This window comes from Jaculus jaculus, chromosome 2, assembly GCF_020740685.1.
Source record: "Jaculus jaculus isolate mJacJac1 chromosome 2, mJacJac1.mat.Y.cur, whole genome shotgun sequence".
NCBI lineage: Eukaryota > Metazoa > Chordata > Mammalia > Rodentia > Dipodidae > Jaculus > Jaculus jaculus.
In genome coordinates this window covers 188,115,732-188,134,784 of record NC_059103.1, presented here as the reverse complement: position 1 = coordinate 188,134,784, position 19,053 = coordinate 188,115,732, and the positions used below count along the sequence as shown (strand labels likewise).

At 42.4% G+C, this 19,053-nt stretch overlaps 1 protein-coding gene across 1 annotated transcript in view; it reads left to right on the top strand.

The window, feature by feature from the left end:
• The window catches only part of Ext1 (exostosin glycosyltransferase 1), a 312,855-nt gene that overhangs the window by 279,285 nt on the left and 14,517 nt on the right, over positions 1 to 19,053 (top strand). The window contains exons 5-8 of the mRNA XM_004661375.2: positions 5,952 to 6,084; positions 8,378 to 8,496; positions 9,783 to 9,878; positions 13,018 to 13,107. Coding sequence (XP_004661432.2) covers positions 5,952 to 6,084; positions 8,378 to 8,496; positions 9,783 to 9,878; positions 13,018 to 13,107 — 438 coding nt within the window. The remainder of the gene's footprint in view (positions 1 to 5,951; positions 6,085 to 8,377; positions 8,497 to 9,782; positions 9,879 to 13,017; positions 13,108 to 19,053) is intronic.

Genomic DNA, 19,053 nt, shown 5'->3' with positions numbered 1-19,053 from the left:
GATGGTCTCCTACAGTGGTTCAATTTATGAGCTTTGCCTTTGTGATGGTGAGAAAGCAATATGCATTCAGTTAATCCACGTGTCAAATTTTGAATTATGATCTTTTCCTGGGTTACTATATTGTGATGTGATATTGTGATATTGTCTCATGAGGTTGGGCAGTGGCCACAACACATGGCTCTGTCAGCCACTGTCATGAGAGTAAATGTCTAACCCTACAGTGTGCAGTTTGCTAAGCCATACAGTTGAACTGATTAAATATGGCAAATGCATTTGCATTTTAAACTTATGTTATTTTCAGTTTGTGATGTCAGCTCCATAATTTGAGAAATATCTTTATGGTGATTTATATTTATAAATGTAATGGATTATTTATATAAAGAGAATATATGCAAAATAGAAGTCAAGAGTAATTTTTATTACATATAAATATTACTAAAGGTATTCAGTTGAATTAATGCCCCTGAAGCAGTTCCACACTAATGCATTACTAGAAATGCAATTAGTCAAGAACCATTTAAAAAATGCCTTTATAGCCAGGCGTGGTGGTGCATGCCTTTAATCCCAGCACTCGAGAGGCAGAGATAGGAGGATTGCCGTGAGCTCGAAGCCACCCTGAGACTACATAGTGGATTCCAGGTTAGCCTGGGTTAGAGTGAGACCCTACCTCAAAAAAACCAACAACAAAAAAAGTGTCTATCCTTACTATTGCTCAGGGAAATTACAGTAAGATGCCACTTTTGACGTATGCTATTAGCATGCATCAGAGGGAACGATAGCACCAATGCTGGCAAAAATATGGAGAGGGACACACACATGTTGGTGGTAGAATGGCTGTGTTGATAGAGCTTTTCTGGAGAATCAAAAACCTTTGGGGTCAGGTAGCAGAAGAAACTTAAAGCATAACTGTCCCTTCACCTCCATCTGTTTCAACAGTTCTGAAAAGATAATTACCTAATGAACAAGGATGCGAGCGTATGCAAGGCTGCAGTGCTGTTTATTTTAAACCATCGCACAGTCTGTTAGTAGTAGGGAGTAAGTTTGACAACTTGTAGTACATCCACACGAAGTAATGTTATAGAGCCACCAAAATGTAAGAAGGTATATTAACTGGAATGGAAAAATGAAAGCTGGGCAGATTGACACACATTTTAATGCCAGCACTTGGTCAGCAGAAACAGGATGATCGCCATGTGTTCGAGTCCAGCCTAAGACTACATACTGAATTCCAGGTCACCCTGGACTAGAGTGAGATCCTACCTTGAAAAATTCAAAATATATATAACCAATTTCAGAAAGAAGTTTAAGCAGAGTGAACCCATTTAAAAAAAATAACACAAAGTCAAATAAATAAATATGAAGGGAAAAATGAGTAATACAAAATACTAGCTGTTCTTCCTGATTAGAAGATTATCTGAAGTTCAATTTGTCTTCTCTTTGATCTTTTGTCTTCCTTCAGTTTGCTATAACAAGCCTACCTTCTTTAAGAGATCAGTGTACTTGTTAATGCTGCAAAATAAAACGACCCATGTAAGAAGCAATAATGCCACAAAAGCATATTTCACTGCCCGCAACACAAATGCTAGTGTGGTCAATCATTGTAACAGCCTAAACTCTCACCAGCTGTCTTGGGGAGAACCTCATTGCTACATTCCTGTGAGCCTTAAGGATAATAAACCATACACATATACAACATTGCTAATTTGCCAGATGAAAGATCATCTCTCATTAATTTTTTTTCTTTTGCATGTGGGTTATTGTGTAGATGTGGTTTCTTGCCTCCTGAGTTAGCAGTGCCCCATCCTCCTGCCGTAACAGATACGCTGCACTCATCAGCATAGGATCTTAAGTCGAGCTGTTTTTTTCATGTCTGAATTAGGAGAGGCTTTCTTACTCTTGGATTTAAGCCATGCCATTCTTTAGCAACATGGTTACTTTAAAAAAAAAAAAAAAAAAAACACTCAAAGCCATAGAATTCCTTCAGATTTACAGCAGCTGTCAAATCTCTTTATATCATTCCAAGATTGGATTCTAACAAGTTGACCCCTCAACTAAATTGCAAGAGAGAGAGAGCATTCACATTCCCATCTTAATTCTGCACTCACATTACCCTAGAACTCAACAGAATCAGAAGAGCAGGGAAGTAACTGGAACTGCCCTGCATATACACAGATAAACAAAGCCCAGTCCATGAGGGCAGGGAAGCATGATGTGCTTGTAAAACCAACTTAAGCATCACCTACCACGTATCAGGAATGCCCACATGGCTTAGAATTTAGATGCTGCGAGCTGTGAACATCATTTGATTGATTCTGCTGCTCCTAAAGATGAAACTTAACTTTAGGCAACCCGGGCTTGATTATTATCCATTGCTAGCATGGTCTACACATAGACTCTAGAACCCTGGCACCTTCTTTGTTTACTATATTCTATGCCTGGAGAGAGATTGTGAATCTCTGGTGGATTCCAGCTGTATTAGTTGCTCATTGCAGTAACCAGGTAGCTGGCAAGGAGTGTTAAAAGGAGAAGACTTCACTTTGGCTTACAGTTTACAAAGGGATGCAGTCCACCAGGGCAGGGGACACCTTGTGTTCCCATTTGGGAAGGCAGGAAGTGGGACAGGAGTATCACACCTCAATGCCTGCCCCCGTGATTCACTTCCTCTAGCAAGGCTCCATCTCTAAAAGGTTCCATAGCCTTCCAAAGAAGAGGACCAGGTGTTCAAACTCAGGAACCTTCAGGAGACTTGTCTCATTCAGACCACACCAAAGCTCTAGATTTGCAAGTAACTACTGTGACACACTCAAAGATGGGGTTTCTTATCTTTTTCAAAGCCAGGCTCAAGTTGTTAGTACACTTCCCGTGCCACAGTCTTTCAACTTGGGATTCTCTTAATTTTTACTAGTCCGTGTGAGTTTTCCTAGTGACTTATATTAGAATCAAAGAAATACTTACTCAGAGCTGAGCTTATTGGAGCTGGGCATTTTGTGTATGTACATTGAAAAATGATAATGGGGACAGTAGTAGGTCACTGCAAAGACAAAGTTTCTTCACGGATTGAACCATAAAAATTCAGAATTAAGGCAAGCAATAAAAGCATAGTGGATTATAATGATATATGACAGTGGAACCAATGGTGGATTGAAAAGCACATTATTAGAGGTATTTTATGAATTTTTTCCCATTTACTCTTCATTTATCTGACTGTACACATCTGACTAGAGCATCATTGAAGCTGATCATGTTGGTTTTTATTTTAATTAACGAAGCAGTGGAAAATGGAAACGTGGCTTTTATCATGTGACATATGATGGCATTGTCACTTTGGTCAGATGTATGTAACATACAAGCAGTTACCCAGTGCTTTGAAAAAGAAGATGGCACAGAAGAACAATGGGACCCTATGTTTCTTCCCTCTAAATTTACCTCACGGATATCACCTTTTGTAAGAGTGTCATTTGGGACCTTAGCAAAAATCTTGCAATATGTTCATGTGTATATGTGTATCACTTGTAGCCAGAGATGTGTTCAGCCTATTCATGTGCCTCCTTCTACAACAATAAAGTGTAAGCCATCCAATGAAGTGACAGAGAGAATTGGACATTTGGGTTCAGAACCAAAAAAAAAAAAAAAAAAAAAGATCTTTCTATTTGATGGAATAGTATCCAAACTCTTTTAAAATGTTTGACTGTGCACATTGACATACGCCTTAGAAAAATGCTTGATAGATTGTTTGAACAGCTATAACAGTACTCATACCACAAGCAAAATACTAAAGAATCAATCCTAAATGTGGAAATTTTTTATTCATAAGGTGTTCATTGCTTTGCATGGAAAAATTGCCCTGTTGTTCATGTAAGAGAAATAAACCAGGAAGGCTATGAGAAAATATCTATAAAAATAATATCTATTATGGCTAAATAATAATAGGAACAACAGCTATACCATGGGAATGAAAAGTTTTTTGTAAAAGCAATCTTAAATATAAAAACCTAGGCAGCTAGTCTTAAATTCTAGAAGTTGTTATAATTAATGTAATACTTCATTGTTTTATTACAAATGAGGAAAGTGAGATATAAAGATGCAAATTGCTTGGACAAGGCTAAATTAACATTTGCTATTGATCTCAAACCTGTGCAGATATCTTTTTATTCAGACCCACCTGAAGCAAGGAAAGATGTTTATTAGTATTTCAAAGGAGTACTGTAAATGACTCCATATCCATGAATACTTAAAAGAAAACAGTGCGATGACACCAAGTCTATGACAGTGTGAGGCAGACCACAGTGCACTTTGTGACATCTCTTTAGTTTCATGTCACTTGTTTGTAGGTTGGATTTACAGTGCTGTCTACTGCCAGTTGAGTCTGTTTCTTCCTATCCAACCTTATTTAAGTGACCACATGGCAAAAGGCACATAAATTTAGCAAGCAGAACAAAGGGGAGAGGGCTCCAAATTAAACACTATGAAAGACTGGAGATGGAGAGTATGAAGTGATTTTAAAAGCTGGAGTAAACGTCTTACAAAGTGGAATTGCTTGCTGTATAGCAACTTATCATAGCCAGGACGGTTTGCTCACAACTAGTGCCTAGATGTCAGCACTGTTGTAACCCATCTCTCTTTTTACCACAAATAAATGTTAGTATTGTAGTTGAATTTGTAAAATCATCATCAAATCTAGTTAGCCACATAAAATAAAAATATAGACATCCCTTTACTATGATATTTTCATTCTTTTAAATTTCCTCCCTGCTCCTTTCTCTCTCAGTAGGAAAATAGACATGGTGCAGTTCACATAGACAGGTAGAGCTTACTTGTTTACTTGTCTAGTCGCTTTGTGGGATAAGGTCAGTGTGTCAGTTACTTAGGCAAATAACAAAACTCTATCTTAAAATCATGCTGTATTAAATGGGGACTTGGAAAATGGTGATTTAGGTCTTTAGTCTCTTAAAGGTTTTATAAGAATTGATGGATAGACGAACTGATTGAGTCATTACTGGGGATTGAATTAGGGCATTATACATGCTAAACGCCATATTCTTGTACGAAGCTACACTCCCAACCCCCAGGTTTTTTTTTTTTTTTTAAGTTTGCTGGAACATGAAATTCTCTATCAAGTTAATTATTTGCCACATCATATCTTAATGAGTGGATGGTATAATTACAAGTGTTTGAAAGTCACAGAGAGAAAGCCTTAAAGTAGAGTAATCCCATTCAACTGACAAATGATTCAGGATGGGAGAATGTTTGACTCAAAATGTAGAATTTAATGATCTACAAGGTCCCAAAGTCCAAAGAAACTAATGAACTAGCTTGATTATTATTAGTCTTCATATGCCATGTTCTGGTCTCATTATGTAGGATGTTTTGGGCAATTGTTAACTCACTATTTTGAGGTCAGGATATAGAGTAACTTCAGCTAGACAGTACCCGAAGTCCCACAACTGACTTTGAAAAGAGAGTGAAATATGACTAGCAAATAAATATGCCTCCTGAATTAAAGGAACTGAGCCAACATCCTGGAGGATGTGTCCTGCTTTCATCAGTTTTGATTCAGTCTCTACCCTGATGTTGGTGTGGAAACAGAACAGGTCTTGATCACATAGATCTGGACCAGATACCCAGCCATCCAGGACTGATGAATGGCTCTTCACACCCAGCTTTCAAATTAGCATAGACTATTATAGAAAGATAAGATGGACTTTATGGTTAAACTAAAGTTTAATTTGAAAACTTGATTAACCACTGTTTCTCTCTCTTTCTCTCTCTCTCTCTCTTCCTCTCTCATCATTTCTATGTGTTGTGGGCTCATTTATCAGTGGTGAATTGGAGGAGGGTTGGGTAGAGTCAGGACTTTGGACCTCATCTTCTCTAAACTTGAATGGAGCAAGACCTTTCCCAGGTATCATCCAGAACTCATCCTTACCATGTGCTACATTTTTTTCCCCTAGATTATTCAGGACAGAATATTCAAGCACATATCACGTAACAGTTTAATATGGAACAAACATCCTGGAGGGTTGTTTGTCCTGCCACAGTATTCATCTTATCTGGGAGATTTTCCTTATTACTACGCTAATTTAGGTAAGTAATTCCTTTGGGTGGGAAGGTCTGCTTTAGTTTACCCTCAAGGAGTCCAACTAAAGCCATTTAACTCTTCCCAGAAGCCTGGAGGATGGAGACTTTTGTCTGAACCCTGTGTCAAGTGGTATGTTATGAACAAGACTATAAATCTAACAGAGCATTGAAGCATTGAGGGGTGGCATCCGAGCAGCTACCCTTTACATTTAGTAATTTTTTTGTTGAGAAATAGGCTTACTAAATTATGGACCATTTTGAACATGACAGTGGATTAAATATAAACCGAGGTCTTGTCATATATACATAAAATGGAGTTAGAAGAGCCTCCACATTTCACTATTTCACTTCTCCTATGCTTAAAGAAAAACGGAATTAATAAGGAGAATGAAGAAAGAACTAAGACTACATGACAAAAGCAATTTCTTTCTTTCAATGTTTATAATGTTCTCATGTGCCATGCTAACACAGTGCTCAGTGTTGGAAATAAAAGGTCAAATACAATAGTAACTGCTCTCAAGCAGTTTTAATCTAATTACAGTAGGGAGAGTTAAGTGGGTGCAGAGATGACAGACTACAAAGGCCACCCTTATTGTCACTGGATCCCCAGGTGCTCTTTTTGTGAGTGGCATCTTGGATATTATAGTTCATATTTCCAAGCTTGGGACAACCTTAGCACAGTGAAAAACCTTTCAAATTAATATCACAAGAAGATTCAAGATTTTCAGTTCTGTGCTATGGCTCTGCAAAAGAACCTTGTCTCTTTTCAGAATTATACTTTTAACCTGAACCAAATGTGGTGAAGCTCAAGTTTATGGCCTGAAATATTTTCCAGCAATGAAGAACGCTTTCATGCAAATCAAACATGTTGTAGGGACCACATGAAATACCATGAAGAGCCCACTATGGGTAGATTAGAGAGGAGGCATTGACCTGTTAAGGCAATGATTTAGAATTCCCAGATATTTCTGGCCAAGCACTGTGATCTCGGCTTTCAGTTAGCACATTAGAAGCTTTTAAACAATGCTTCTTAAACTATTACTGGAACACTGAAAAACAATGACTGGCCCCCACTGTTGAAAAGACAATTCCTCAGTCATGTTTATTATTCTTACTTTACATACATCTAGAAAATGGGGTGGTTACTTTCTTTCTAAAGTATAGTTAAGTTCAAATTAGGTGCTACAATTTTCTGTACAAAACACTAGCATAGATTTCAATATATGTCTTCTTGATTATAACCAACATCCCACCCATCAGTATCAAAGTTTCATTTCCACACTCTCTTGTTTACATCTAAGTTCTTTATGTACCAAATTAGTGAGTCTAAACTAATGAAGTTCTGAAGGGCAGTTAACTGCTCTAATTTCTTAGTGAGTGAGTCCCTGTGGAAAGCCTCATGGAGAGAAGCCATCTCAGTTCTGTCTGGTGGCAGTGACTCGTGCATATTTCTCATCCAGCTGGATCTAGGGCTCCTAATGGGCAGAAGTCAGTGGGTATAATATACTTTTTGGTCTCAGCTGTGTTAACTACTAGCACACACACACGTTTTTGAAGGTTGAAGGTTTCCTTTCTAAAGGAGTTCTGATGGTGGTTGCCGGGGTGAGATGCTTATGGTAATTATAACTAACACTGAGGACTCATTTTTGCTAAGTCCTGTTGTAAGTGCCTCATACACATCAACTTATTTAACTCCGTCACCATAGCCCCTCACATTGGGCACTTTGCTAACAGCCCCATTTCCCAGCCGACAGAACCCAGCGGGTTAAGCAGCTTTTCCAGAACTGCGATGCAAACCCAGATGATCACCTGATGCTGTTCTTTGAACCTTCCCCACTTGCTAGCTATTATCTGAAATATGGCTAATCAGACAAAACCCTTAAATTGCATAATTAAAAACAAGGTGCATGCAAATATTCTAAGAAGTCTATAATGATGTAAGTGACGAATAGGAGAGGGAAATAGACAGACATTGGATGTGTGCTGGTGTAGTGCTAAACATGACTGCCTTCCCAATAAAGCCAAAGGGAGATCCATACCATTGCTGGGGGATGGGGGGGTATTAAAGAAAGAAGCTGGAAGTAGACATTGATCAGTAATTTATTGAGGTCTCTAGGCTGGGGCAGTTGTTAAGTAGCAGCTTTCACCTTGTTTCTGTTCTGTCAGGGCGTAAGAAGGAAAAATATGGTAGAAGAAAGGGAACATTAGCTCCAGGGTGAAGCACTGGAGCAGGAAGGAGACATGTTCTGAGTCTGGTATTACAGCGCTCCATTAGGCTCCTCTCTCTGCTCTGTTTCAGGTTTAAAGCCCCCTTCCAAATTCACTGCTGTCATCCACGCAGTGACCCCCCTGGTCTCTCAGTCCCAGCCAGTGTTGAAGCTTCTCGTGGCTGCAGCCAAGTCCCAGTACTGTGCCCAGGTGAGTGCACTTGTCCCCTGCGGCTCGTGGGTTGGACACTCCTTGCTCTCGCATGTTCTGTACTTGGCTCCCTGGAGTCATCAAGCAGCATGCCCTGTTCCCCTGGTAACTGCCCGTGCCTTGGCATTCCCTTTCCATCAGCTCAGAGCTATTCAAAAGTAAAATCTTACACATGTAAGAATTGTAGAAATGTTTGCACTGCTGTAAGCTGCATACCCACTCCTCTGTCCCTCTCTCCCTCCTAACAAGAGTATGTAAACATAATATTTATTTTTTTAAATATTTTTATTTATTTATTTGAAAGAAAGAGAGAATGGGTATTCTAGGGCCTCCAGCCACTGGAAACAAATGCCAGAGGCATGTGCCGCCTTGTACATCTGGGGAATTGGACCTAAGTCTTTTGGCTTTGCAGGCAAGCATATTAACGGCTAAGCCATCTCTCCAGCACAATTTCTTTTTTTATATAATCAAAATGATAATACCAGAAAAGTCCCTGGGAGAGCTAAATTCCAGTAAAGGACAGACTCGTTATGGTCAAGAGATGTCAACTTTTCCTTCCCAGCCTCCATGACTGATTATAAAATTGTGAGGAGGGGGTGATGTTTATGTAACAATATTTTTTGAATCAATATCACTCCCATTCTCTTAACAGTGTTTTTTTCTGAGTTGTGAATCAGTATAGATAAGGTTTACAAACGGCCAGGGGGGAAGGAACCAAATGACTCGAAAGTGTGCAATTTTGAACAAAATTCTCTTATTGATAATTATAAAACCAACCATTCTGGAGAATCTAGAACGTGTGCTCACTCCATCTTAACTTCTATTTCACCCACATTGGCTGCTGTGTATGTCACAGCAGATGTCCAGATGTTTGGTGTACATGTTTATTTAACTTTATCAGAGTGTCATCTCACTCATCATGAGATGTCAGAAGTTAGGGGTGCACTTGATGAAGCTCTGTGAACCATGATATCCATTCTTTCATTCCTCCAGCTTTCTCCTAGGCCTTGGGAACAGATTTTTAGAGTGTTCTTTCTTTCTGCTCTCTGCCTGTTGAAGTGTTGTATTTCTTATTTCTGAATATTTAAAGATCAGTTTTGATCTTTATCATCTTATCTCTATCCTACCCTGCTTTCCCCTCCCTTCCCCTCCTCTGCTCTCCTCCCCTCTCTGTCTCACGCCTCCCCACCCCCCCACCCCCCCACCCCGCCCAAGAGTAGCCTTTGGGGTAGGAGCCTACAGAAAAACACCTAAGGTAGCCATCTAATAACCCCTGTTCCTTTCAGATCATAGTTCTATGGAATTGTGACAAGCCCCTACCAGCCAAACACCGCTGGCCTGCCACTACTGTGCCTGTTATCGTCATTGAAGGAGAAAGCAAGGTAAGCCTTGAAGGGACCGCTATGGACTCTCCATGTCTCCACAGGGCATTTGGGTATTAGCTGTCTTCCTCCTGGACCTGGATTAATGTATTCCAACACTGCAATATTTTGGAATGTCTTTAGCTATGAACACTGTGGCCTTTTGAATCAGCAAAACCAGAATCTCAGTACTAAGCTTGTGGTAGCTTTCAGCTCTGGTGTATACTTAAGTTCTTGGAACCTCAGTTTCGTCATTCACCAAATGAAGGAACAGTGCATATCCCCTAGAGTTGCTAGGAGTGATAGCAGTCTTTCCATAAAGGACAAGGGCAAAATGTATTGGTGGTAAGTCAGGAGGTTTGCTTAGCTGGCTAACCACAATGTGTTGAGTCTTTTCAAAATAGCAGTTCTTCCTCACAGTTACCTCAAAAGAATATGTCACTCCATTTGGTTCTCATGCCCTCACCTGAAGACACTCACTTCTCTGGCCCACCTGCTGCTTACATTCCTCAGTCCCTTCTTCCTGGAGCCCAACAGTCCTTTAGCCTTGTAAGGACTCATTGGTTAAGGTCTTAACTTGACATCTACAGCCATGTGAAGTCTGGCAGGGCCAGCCTTCAATCTTCTGTCCCTTGCAGCTTCCATTTACAATGATCTGAATTGCATTGTGTCCCTGCCTATCTCTTAAGTATTGTCTGGCCACTTAAGGATTTAACTTATGGGGTATGGAATCAGACTTATTTTTGTATGATACAAGATGAGTTACTTAATCTCTGTGCCTTAATTCCTCCTGCAATAAATAGAAACAGTCGTAGTAAGGTAGCTAAAAGGACCAAATAAGAAATCATCATATAAGATTCCAAAATATTAGTGTCATGCTTAAATAATTGTGTGTAATTTTATTCCCCATTAGACAATAAACTTCTTGACCCTTGTTCATTTCCTATTCATGTTTGTTAGTTCCAAAGGAGTTGACTTTCTCCCATGTTAGCTAAATAATTTTTTTAGTGACTAAATAGGACAAGCCCAGCTTACCCAGATTGACTCTACGGGTACATTGGTTTCTCTTGTGCTAGTCCTTTAAGACGGTACCTGAGACAGGTTTTGAAAGAAAGCTTCGTTTCTACAGTAGGATTTGGACGTGGCTGGCTAATCTGCTGATGAAACAGGTTCAGAGAAAAAGGAAATGGGGTCCCTTTAAAACCAGAGGTTGAGCCCATAGGGACTGGATCTTCATTCTCCATCTTAAAATTTCCCAATCTAGCCATGAATTCAGAGCTGACATGAGAGCTGCTTTGGCTGCAGAATTCTGGCTTGAATTTATAGGGCTTGTCTCTGCAGTTTTCCCCTGTAGGCTGAACAAGGGAAAGGTCAGGGCACTGCTAAGCTGCCAGCTAATGGTTTCTGCGTTACTCAGTGGATATGTAAACAGTATCGGGAGAATTGCTGCAGGCAGAGATTTCCGAGTTCTGTGTATGTGGGGTTGCTGAATGCTTTGTATTTTATTTTATTTTGAAATCCTGAGAACGATTCTTTTAAAAAAAGAAACCCTGACCCAGTTGACAGCTGTGTGGGAGTAGCCCCTGCAGCCAAGTGCACTCCAGCTCCGTCGCTTCAGCTCTTAGATGGGTGAGTGTGGTGCCTTTCAGTCTTAACCCGTGCACACCCCCGGGGGCTCAGAAGCTTGCAGCCTGGATCTGAGGCCAGTGGATGAGCTGGCTCACCTTGTCACCATAGCTGGGACTTCCTCCGAGAGCATACCTCTGGCAACCTGTTCACTGTCGCCTCTCCCTTTGTCTCCGGTGTCCAACTGTTTTACTCCCTAGCCCTGATGCTTCAAAGTGAAAGCAAGTATGTGTCATCTCTCCTGAGTCTCCAAGGTGTGCATTCGGAGTTGTTGTTATAACCATTACCTCAACTTTAGAGGAAGGAGTACTAGGAGTGCTTGACCCACCCGGCCCTGCCTGCGCTTGGGGGTTCTTCCCGCACTCGAAGCAGGACTGTTACATAACACAGTAGCTGACATGCGCTGGGCCTCATCACTCCATCTGGAAAGAAGTCCTCCATCCAACTGGAGCAAAGGGCAGGAACTTTCTGTGACTCATTTTCCTCCCCTGTGATATAGGGTTCTGATAAAGAAACTGTGAGACCATGTAAATAGAGGCACGTACTGAATGTTCAAGAACTATGGCTATCGTGTGGTACCTTCCACACTGAACAGAGCTGTGCCTATCACAACGTGACCTTTCCACTCTCCATCTTCCCAAATGACCACCTCTACCCCCCCCCAACACAGATCTCACAATGCCCTACTCGGGCATGGTGGCGCACGCCTTTAATCCCAGCACTCGGGAGGCAGAGGTAGGAGGATTGTCATGAGTTCAAGGCCACCCTGAGACAACAGAGTTAATTCCAGGTGAGCCTGGACCAGAGTGAGACCCTACCTCGAAAAAATAAAATAAAATCATATACCACCTTCACAACTTACCAAAATCTGTATGCCACCTGTGCTAGTTTTTCTTATTTCTTTCAATCAACTTAGTTTACATTTTAGTGACTCCTAAATAAATAACTTTCACTACTGCCTTTTATTGGTATAACGACAAAATACATGTTTGTGTATTCTTTATTATCTGTGCTAAAATAGATGTAACGTCTGAATTGTAAGTGTTTGCACATGTACAGTGGTCCGACTTCCCAGGGGTGTGCCCCACACGTGAAGGCAAGCTCTACCCTCCACTCTTTCCTGCGCTCAGAGCGCTGCTTCTCTTCCTCTGACGCATCAGGTCCCATGAAGCCATCTGCTCTTCTGGCTGTGCTGCCCTCTGGGCTACTGGAATTTTTCATTCCAAGCCCAAGCTTGTCATCTGGCTCTTGATCTCTAAAGGCAGGCCACGAGTGCACCACTGGTGTTAGGTTTTGTCTTTCCTTTGACTGGCCGATGAGGGGGTGTTCTGTGGCACGCCACAGGTGCCCGGTCATGGCTGTATAAATGAGTCTTCACAGGGGGGAGGTGCAGCCTTGCAGTGTGGCAGGACCACCTGGTAGCAGAACATTCTTTATGATGATAGGGGTGGGGGACTTTTCCTGACAGGCCTCTCAAGCTGCCTCTCCTTTTCCCTATTCCTTCATCCCCACATTCTTTTTGTGTACCCCCCAGGTTATGAGCAGCCGGTTTCTGCCCTATGACAACATCGTCACAGATGCTGTGCTCAGCCTTGACGAGGACACTGTGCTTTCAACAACCGAGGTAAGAGGGGTGCCTGGGGACTGGGGAGGACCCCGCAGGGAGTTGCCCCAAGTCCCAAGTTGTCAGCTCTTCTTTTACCCTTGCCTTAGTGGGAGTTGAAGACATTTTCCAAAACTTCTTCTGGAATTGGTTTTAATTAACCCAATTCCTATTAGCACCTTGCCACCACCTGGCACCCTGATGAGGGCACTTTTCCTTTGTTTTCTCTGCTAATTGGATCCTCATTTGCATGACTGTTCCTCACCTCTCCCCATCCTGCCTTCCCTCTCCTTTTCTTTAGTAGCAGCACAGCTGTGGACAGGTGTGCAGAACCAAGGGGAGGGGGGACCTGTTCAGCATTATCCTGAAACTGTGGTGCATAGCCAGCAGCCCATCCCTCACAGGCTATTGTAATGCCTGTGCTCCGTGTGTTACCTCAGTTAGGGAACGATATTCTGGCTTCTAATGATAGTGGTCTGTGCACACACATGACCAGACCAGTTTTCCATCGAAGTTGAGATGGAAACCTTCGTATATTGGATATTCAGATATTTGTACCAAATATAAGATTACCCAAATAATGGATGTGGATAACAGAGAGAAGGGGAATGGTAGAAAATCAGATTTTCCTAACTGGAATGAGTATTGATCTCTGAACCTTTACTTTACACCATACAGGGAACAAAGACAGCTGTAATTAAAGTGTATTATATCAGAAATACATTATTAATAGCAGCTGCTAAAAGGCATGCAGACTTAACTCATTAGCCTTTCCTCTTACTTTTATCTTACATAGTCTTATTTATTCCTAGTACTTTCCCATCCATTTCAGACATCGGCACTCTCACCGGCTCGCACCCTCTTGGTCCCTGGTCTAGATCTAATGCTGAGCATGGTGTGGATATAAGCTAGGCACCTCAATGTCTCTTCTCTGAAATTCCATGGCTGCTTCCAGTTTCCACCAGATGCAGCTGCCATGTACAAGGGCAACCTAAGTCACTGCCGGATGAACCGTCTGGGCTTTCCCTGATTCAGATGCTTTCTCTGTTGCCCGAGCTCTGTAAATACTCATGTTGAACGAGTGGATGGGGATGTGAGCACCGTGATGATTTACAGGAAGCAAGGCTGTGGAGGTGAAGAAATGCTTAACTTTCAAAGCGATAGCAGTGAAATAGGAGCTAGGGGTACGCCAGCCTCTGTTGCTGCAGCTTCCTGCAAAGGGAAGCTGGCATTCCAGCGGCATATTCATTCAACAGGTATTTGCTGAGAGATTTCTTTGTTGTGATTTCTATGCCAGGTACTTGGGTTACACAGTCTCCGCTTGTATCGATCAAAGTGCTGCCAGCAAACAGAGTTCAAATCAGATGACTCAAGTGGAAGAACTTGAAATGACTTAGGGAGGTGCAGGAGGGAATGATGCACTCCACAAGGGATGCTGAAGTTCCTAAGGCCCTCCAGACAGCCCTAGCCCTGAAGGGACAATGAAAAGATTAGTACTTCCTAAGCCTCTGAAAGATGGAGATAGGAGAGAGAGAGACCTACCTAGAAGAGCTGTGGTCATGAAGAGCATGGCTGATGTTGGAACTCCAACGTCACAAGAGAAAGGGAGCAGAGAAGAGATACCCTGCCTTCTCTTTCATCCCACTTCCATTTTCTCTTCGCTGGCTGCCATTGGCTGACCTAACCAGACACCAGTGAGCAAGGGAGACCGGATGGTATATTCCCCAGGTGTGTCATTTGGCCCTTTTGTCACAGTGGCAAAGTGCTTGAACAAAGCAGTTTACGGATAGGAAGTTTGTTTGGCTCAGGGTTTCCGAGCGCTCAGTCTGTCATGTCAGTGAAGGCACGATGGGGCAGAACTCATTGGCAGCTAGGGGGCAAAGGAGGACAGAGAATGCCTGTGCACGCTGGCTTCTCCATTTTACCTTTCCTCCTATGCATACCCCCAACCTGTTGGCTGTCTCCACTCACATTCAATGCAGTTCTTCTCCCATTAGGTAATTCTGCCTGGAAACCTCTTCACATCACAGACACACCCCAAGTGTGCACTTTACTAATCTACCACCATCTCTCAATTCAGTCACATTGACAGTTGAGATCAACTCCATCCCAGGACAAGAGAGGACAGTGCTTCTCCAGGGGCAAACTCAGGACAAGTAGCACATCCTCACGATGGAACAGTCAAGACCTCCACAGCACATACCTAAGGCATCATTCTGTGACCTGGACTGTGCTCGGTCCTGTATATTCATTCCCCTGGGCACACGGCAACTGGTCTCACTCTGGGCTTTGTTTTTCCATGTCCCATGGTGAAATAACTTCCAGCCACTGTGACACATCTTTGTGCTGGTGAATTTCCTTTCAAAGGATAGCAATCCCAATCACTCAGGGCATGCTGGGAGGAACATGTGTTGTATGTGAAGTAATTAGAAGTCAACGTGGGTTGAAAATGATATGTAAATTTAAGAGGCTGGCAGTCTGGCTTGCTCTTGCCTACTGAGCAGGAGAATGGTTGTGGTGCCTAAAATGGCCATGAGAAAGATTTTTCTGTTTTGTTTGCTTTTTTAAGGTGAATAGATGTTGGTTCATTTTTGTTGGTTCTCTCCCTCTCTCTCTCTCTCTCTCTCTCTCTGGATTCTTAGCACGTATAAATGTGCCTCTGTAGTATTAAGGATAGATTTTTAAATAGCATCCTACAAAGGGTATTAGATATAGTTGGTTTATAGTTATTTACATGTATATGGATTGCTGTCGGGCCTCTAAAGAAAACAGATGTTCATTTTTTTTTTTAAAAAAAGGACCTTACGCTGACCTGTGCCACCTTTGAAGTGTTAATGATCAGAATGAAGGCAGAGCCATCCCAAGAATCATAGTTTTATCTGAATTTACTTTTGAGTTCTTTTGAAATGACTTGAAACAGCTCTGAGATAGTAAGAAATCCATGTGATGAAAACACCCCGTTGCGTTCTATAGTAGTTGCCAGTGAGCGTGTTTCTTTTCAAAGAATAATGGAAAACCCCAAAGAGTGCTGACAGCCAGACGGATTCTTTGACAAGGGGCTGTAAAGTAGACTGTCCCATCAGTTGGCACTATTAGTTTTGAACACCAGAGATGATATGTAGGTTATCATGACCCAGTTTCAGTTTCCTGGCAAGGGCTGTCTGTCCCCCTGCTGTCTCTTAACTTTGAGGAGGCCCCTTCCCATCGCGCTTCCTCCAAGCTTGTTCCACTGCCAGGGCGGCCTCCAGTGTCCTCCGCTTTCCCCTCCAGCAGCAGCCTACACCCATACTGGGAGGCACGGAACTACCTTCTCCTCTCCGTTACCTCCTCCCAGGCTGTGGGAGTGTGTCCCAGTTTACCTGAAGTTCAATCTGTACTAGGCAGATGTTTCAGATGCAAGAATATATATATATATAGGAGCCGGGCGTGGTGGGAGGCAGAGGTAGGAGGATCACCATGAGTTCGAGGCCACCCTGAGACTACATAGTGAATTCCAGGTCAGCCTGAGCCAGAGTGAGACCCTACCTTGAAAAAAAAAAAAAAAAGGAATATGTATAGGGATTTAAGAACCCCTGAAGTTGTAAATGTCACTAGGGCAAAAAGGATAAGCGCTGTCTGTATACTTCCCTTGGTGAGGAAGTTCTTGGAGTTGCTTTTCGCTGAACCAGCTAGACTGGACCACCATAAATTATTGTTCTGTACATCCTGTTTTGTTGACCCCCACCTCTGTCTTTACATCCTGCCTGGAGGGCCTTAAGCTGTTCCATCGGGAGTGACTTGCTGTCCTTTCTGTCCTATACTGCCATCCTACTTCCCTCCCAGTCACCAGAAATACAGATTTGACAAAAAGGCCTTTTCCTCCTCTGTAGCAGTGTTTTCAGAGAAACAGCTAATCGAGATTTATTATGAGGAGTTGCCAATGTGGGGATGAAGGCTGCAAAATCTACAGTCTGGCCCTCTGTAAGCCAGGGTCATCCTGGAGCTGGTGATGGAATTGCAGTGGGGGTCTGACAGCCACAGAACCTGGAGCGTCGATGGCTAAGGTGCAGCCCGAGGGCAGTCATAGAAAATGCCCAGGGCAAGCATGAAGCCCGGGAGGAGGAAGGAGCGGGGGCTTCCTTCCTCAGCCTTGGTGGTGTCTTCTGGAGCTCTGGGTAATGAAGGATGCCCACCCGCTGAGGAGGAGAACCTTGCCTTGCTGAGCCCTACTCCCTCACTCAACTGTTAAGTCTTCCAGAACACATCCTCATAGACACTCCAGAAATCATCTTAAATCTGGCTGCCTCTGGGCACAATCAACTTGGCACCCCAAATTACCCATTGTTCTTTACCAGTAAGCCTCTGCCTTTGGACAGTTCACAATGTCAGGCATCAAATTAAAAGTTTCATATGAATTTCAATGTATTTCACAAAAGAATGAAGTTATGATGAAGACTGAAGAATCTGAAAATAAAAGGAGTTTTAAAAACCACCTGGGCCAGTATTTCTAAAAACTTGGTTTGTATATACAGAATAGTTTTATAAAGCTTTTTTCCTAGGATTAGACTGATTGGAGAGAGCACTCAATCTAAAGAAAAGTATTACCTAAGTAATTGGATATATATTACGGGAATGTGGCCTGGGAGGTATTGATCATGGCTTATTTGCTACATCTTTTTCATTGAGGTAAAATTCATATGAGATAAAATGATTAATTTTAGGTAAGTGGCATGTAGTTCATTCACAAAGTATATAGCCATCAGCATCTCTGTATTCTTCTAAATCATTTTTATTAGACACTGGTGGTTTGATTCAGGTGTGCCTCATAAACTTAGGTATTCTGAATGCTAGGTTTCCAGCTGGTGGAGATTTGGGAATTAATGCCTCTTGGAGGCAGTGTATTGTTGGGGGTGGGCTTATGGCTATTATAGCTGGTTTCCCCATGCCAGTGCTTGGCACACCCTCCTGTTGCTATTGTCCACTTTATGTTGGCCAGGGGGTGATGTCCACCCTCTGCTCGTGCCATCGTTTTCCCCTGCCATGATGGAGCTTCCCCTGGAGCCTGTAAGCCAAAGTAAACCTTTTTCCCACAAGCTTCTCTTGGTTGGGTGATTTCTGGCAGCAATGCGAACGTGACGGCAACAGCTAGTCGGGAGGTGCTGTGCTCATTCAATACTTCCTCAGCACCTCTGACCACCACCATTATCTTCTGTGTCTGCAGATTTGGACACTTCAGATGGGTGGACACCCATGATCTGTGGCCTGGCTTCTCTTATGTGGTTTGTTTCTGAATTGTAGCCCATGTTGCAGGAACTTGCTCTGGTTTCCCTGGGGTTCCTCATAGTTAATTGCAGAATACCATCAGGCACTCTCAAGGATGACAGAGTAAAGACCAAAAGAACCATTGTAGAAGTAAACACTTTCACAGGCTGAGAATGGACTGCGGGCAGAGAGTTCATCATGTAGGACACAATCTTGAGAGATGAGGGGTACATTCGTCAAAGGGACCATGATATTAAACCTTTATGTTTTGGTAGGCATTTAACTATTTCTTTCCTTGTTTTACGTTTTATGTTTTAAATTTATTTTTATTTGAGAGAGAGCAAGAAAGAGGCAGATAGAAAGAGTGGGCATACCAGGGCCTTTAGCCACTGCAAAATGAGCTCCAAACACATGAACCACCTCATGTATCTGGTTTATGTGGGTCCTGGGGAAACCAACCTAGGTCCTTTGGCTTTGCAGGCAAGCACCTTAATGGCTAAGCCTTCTCTCCAGCCCTTTTCATTGTTTCTTAAAGATTCTGGACCACACACCTTGCTGAGGGAACCATCTGACTAGAAAATGATATTACCTTTGGGCAGTTCTGAATGTCTCGACTCCACCCACAACCAGAGATAGAACTCAGGTCCCATTCTTTTGACCAGTAATCAGTCTTGCAATTTCAGCTCCTGGCTTTACAAGCTGCTGAGTATGGGGAGGGGTCCACCC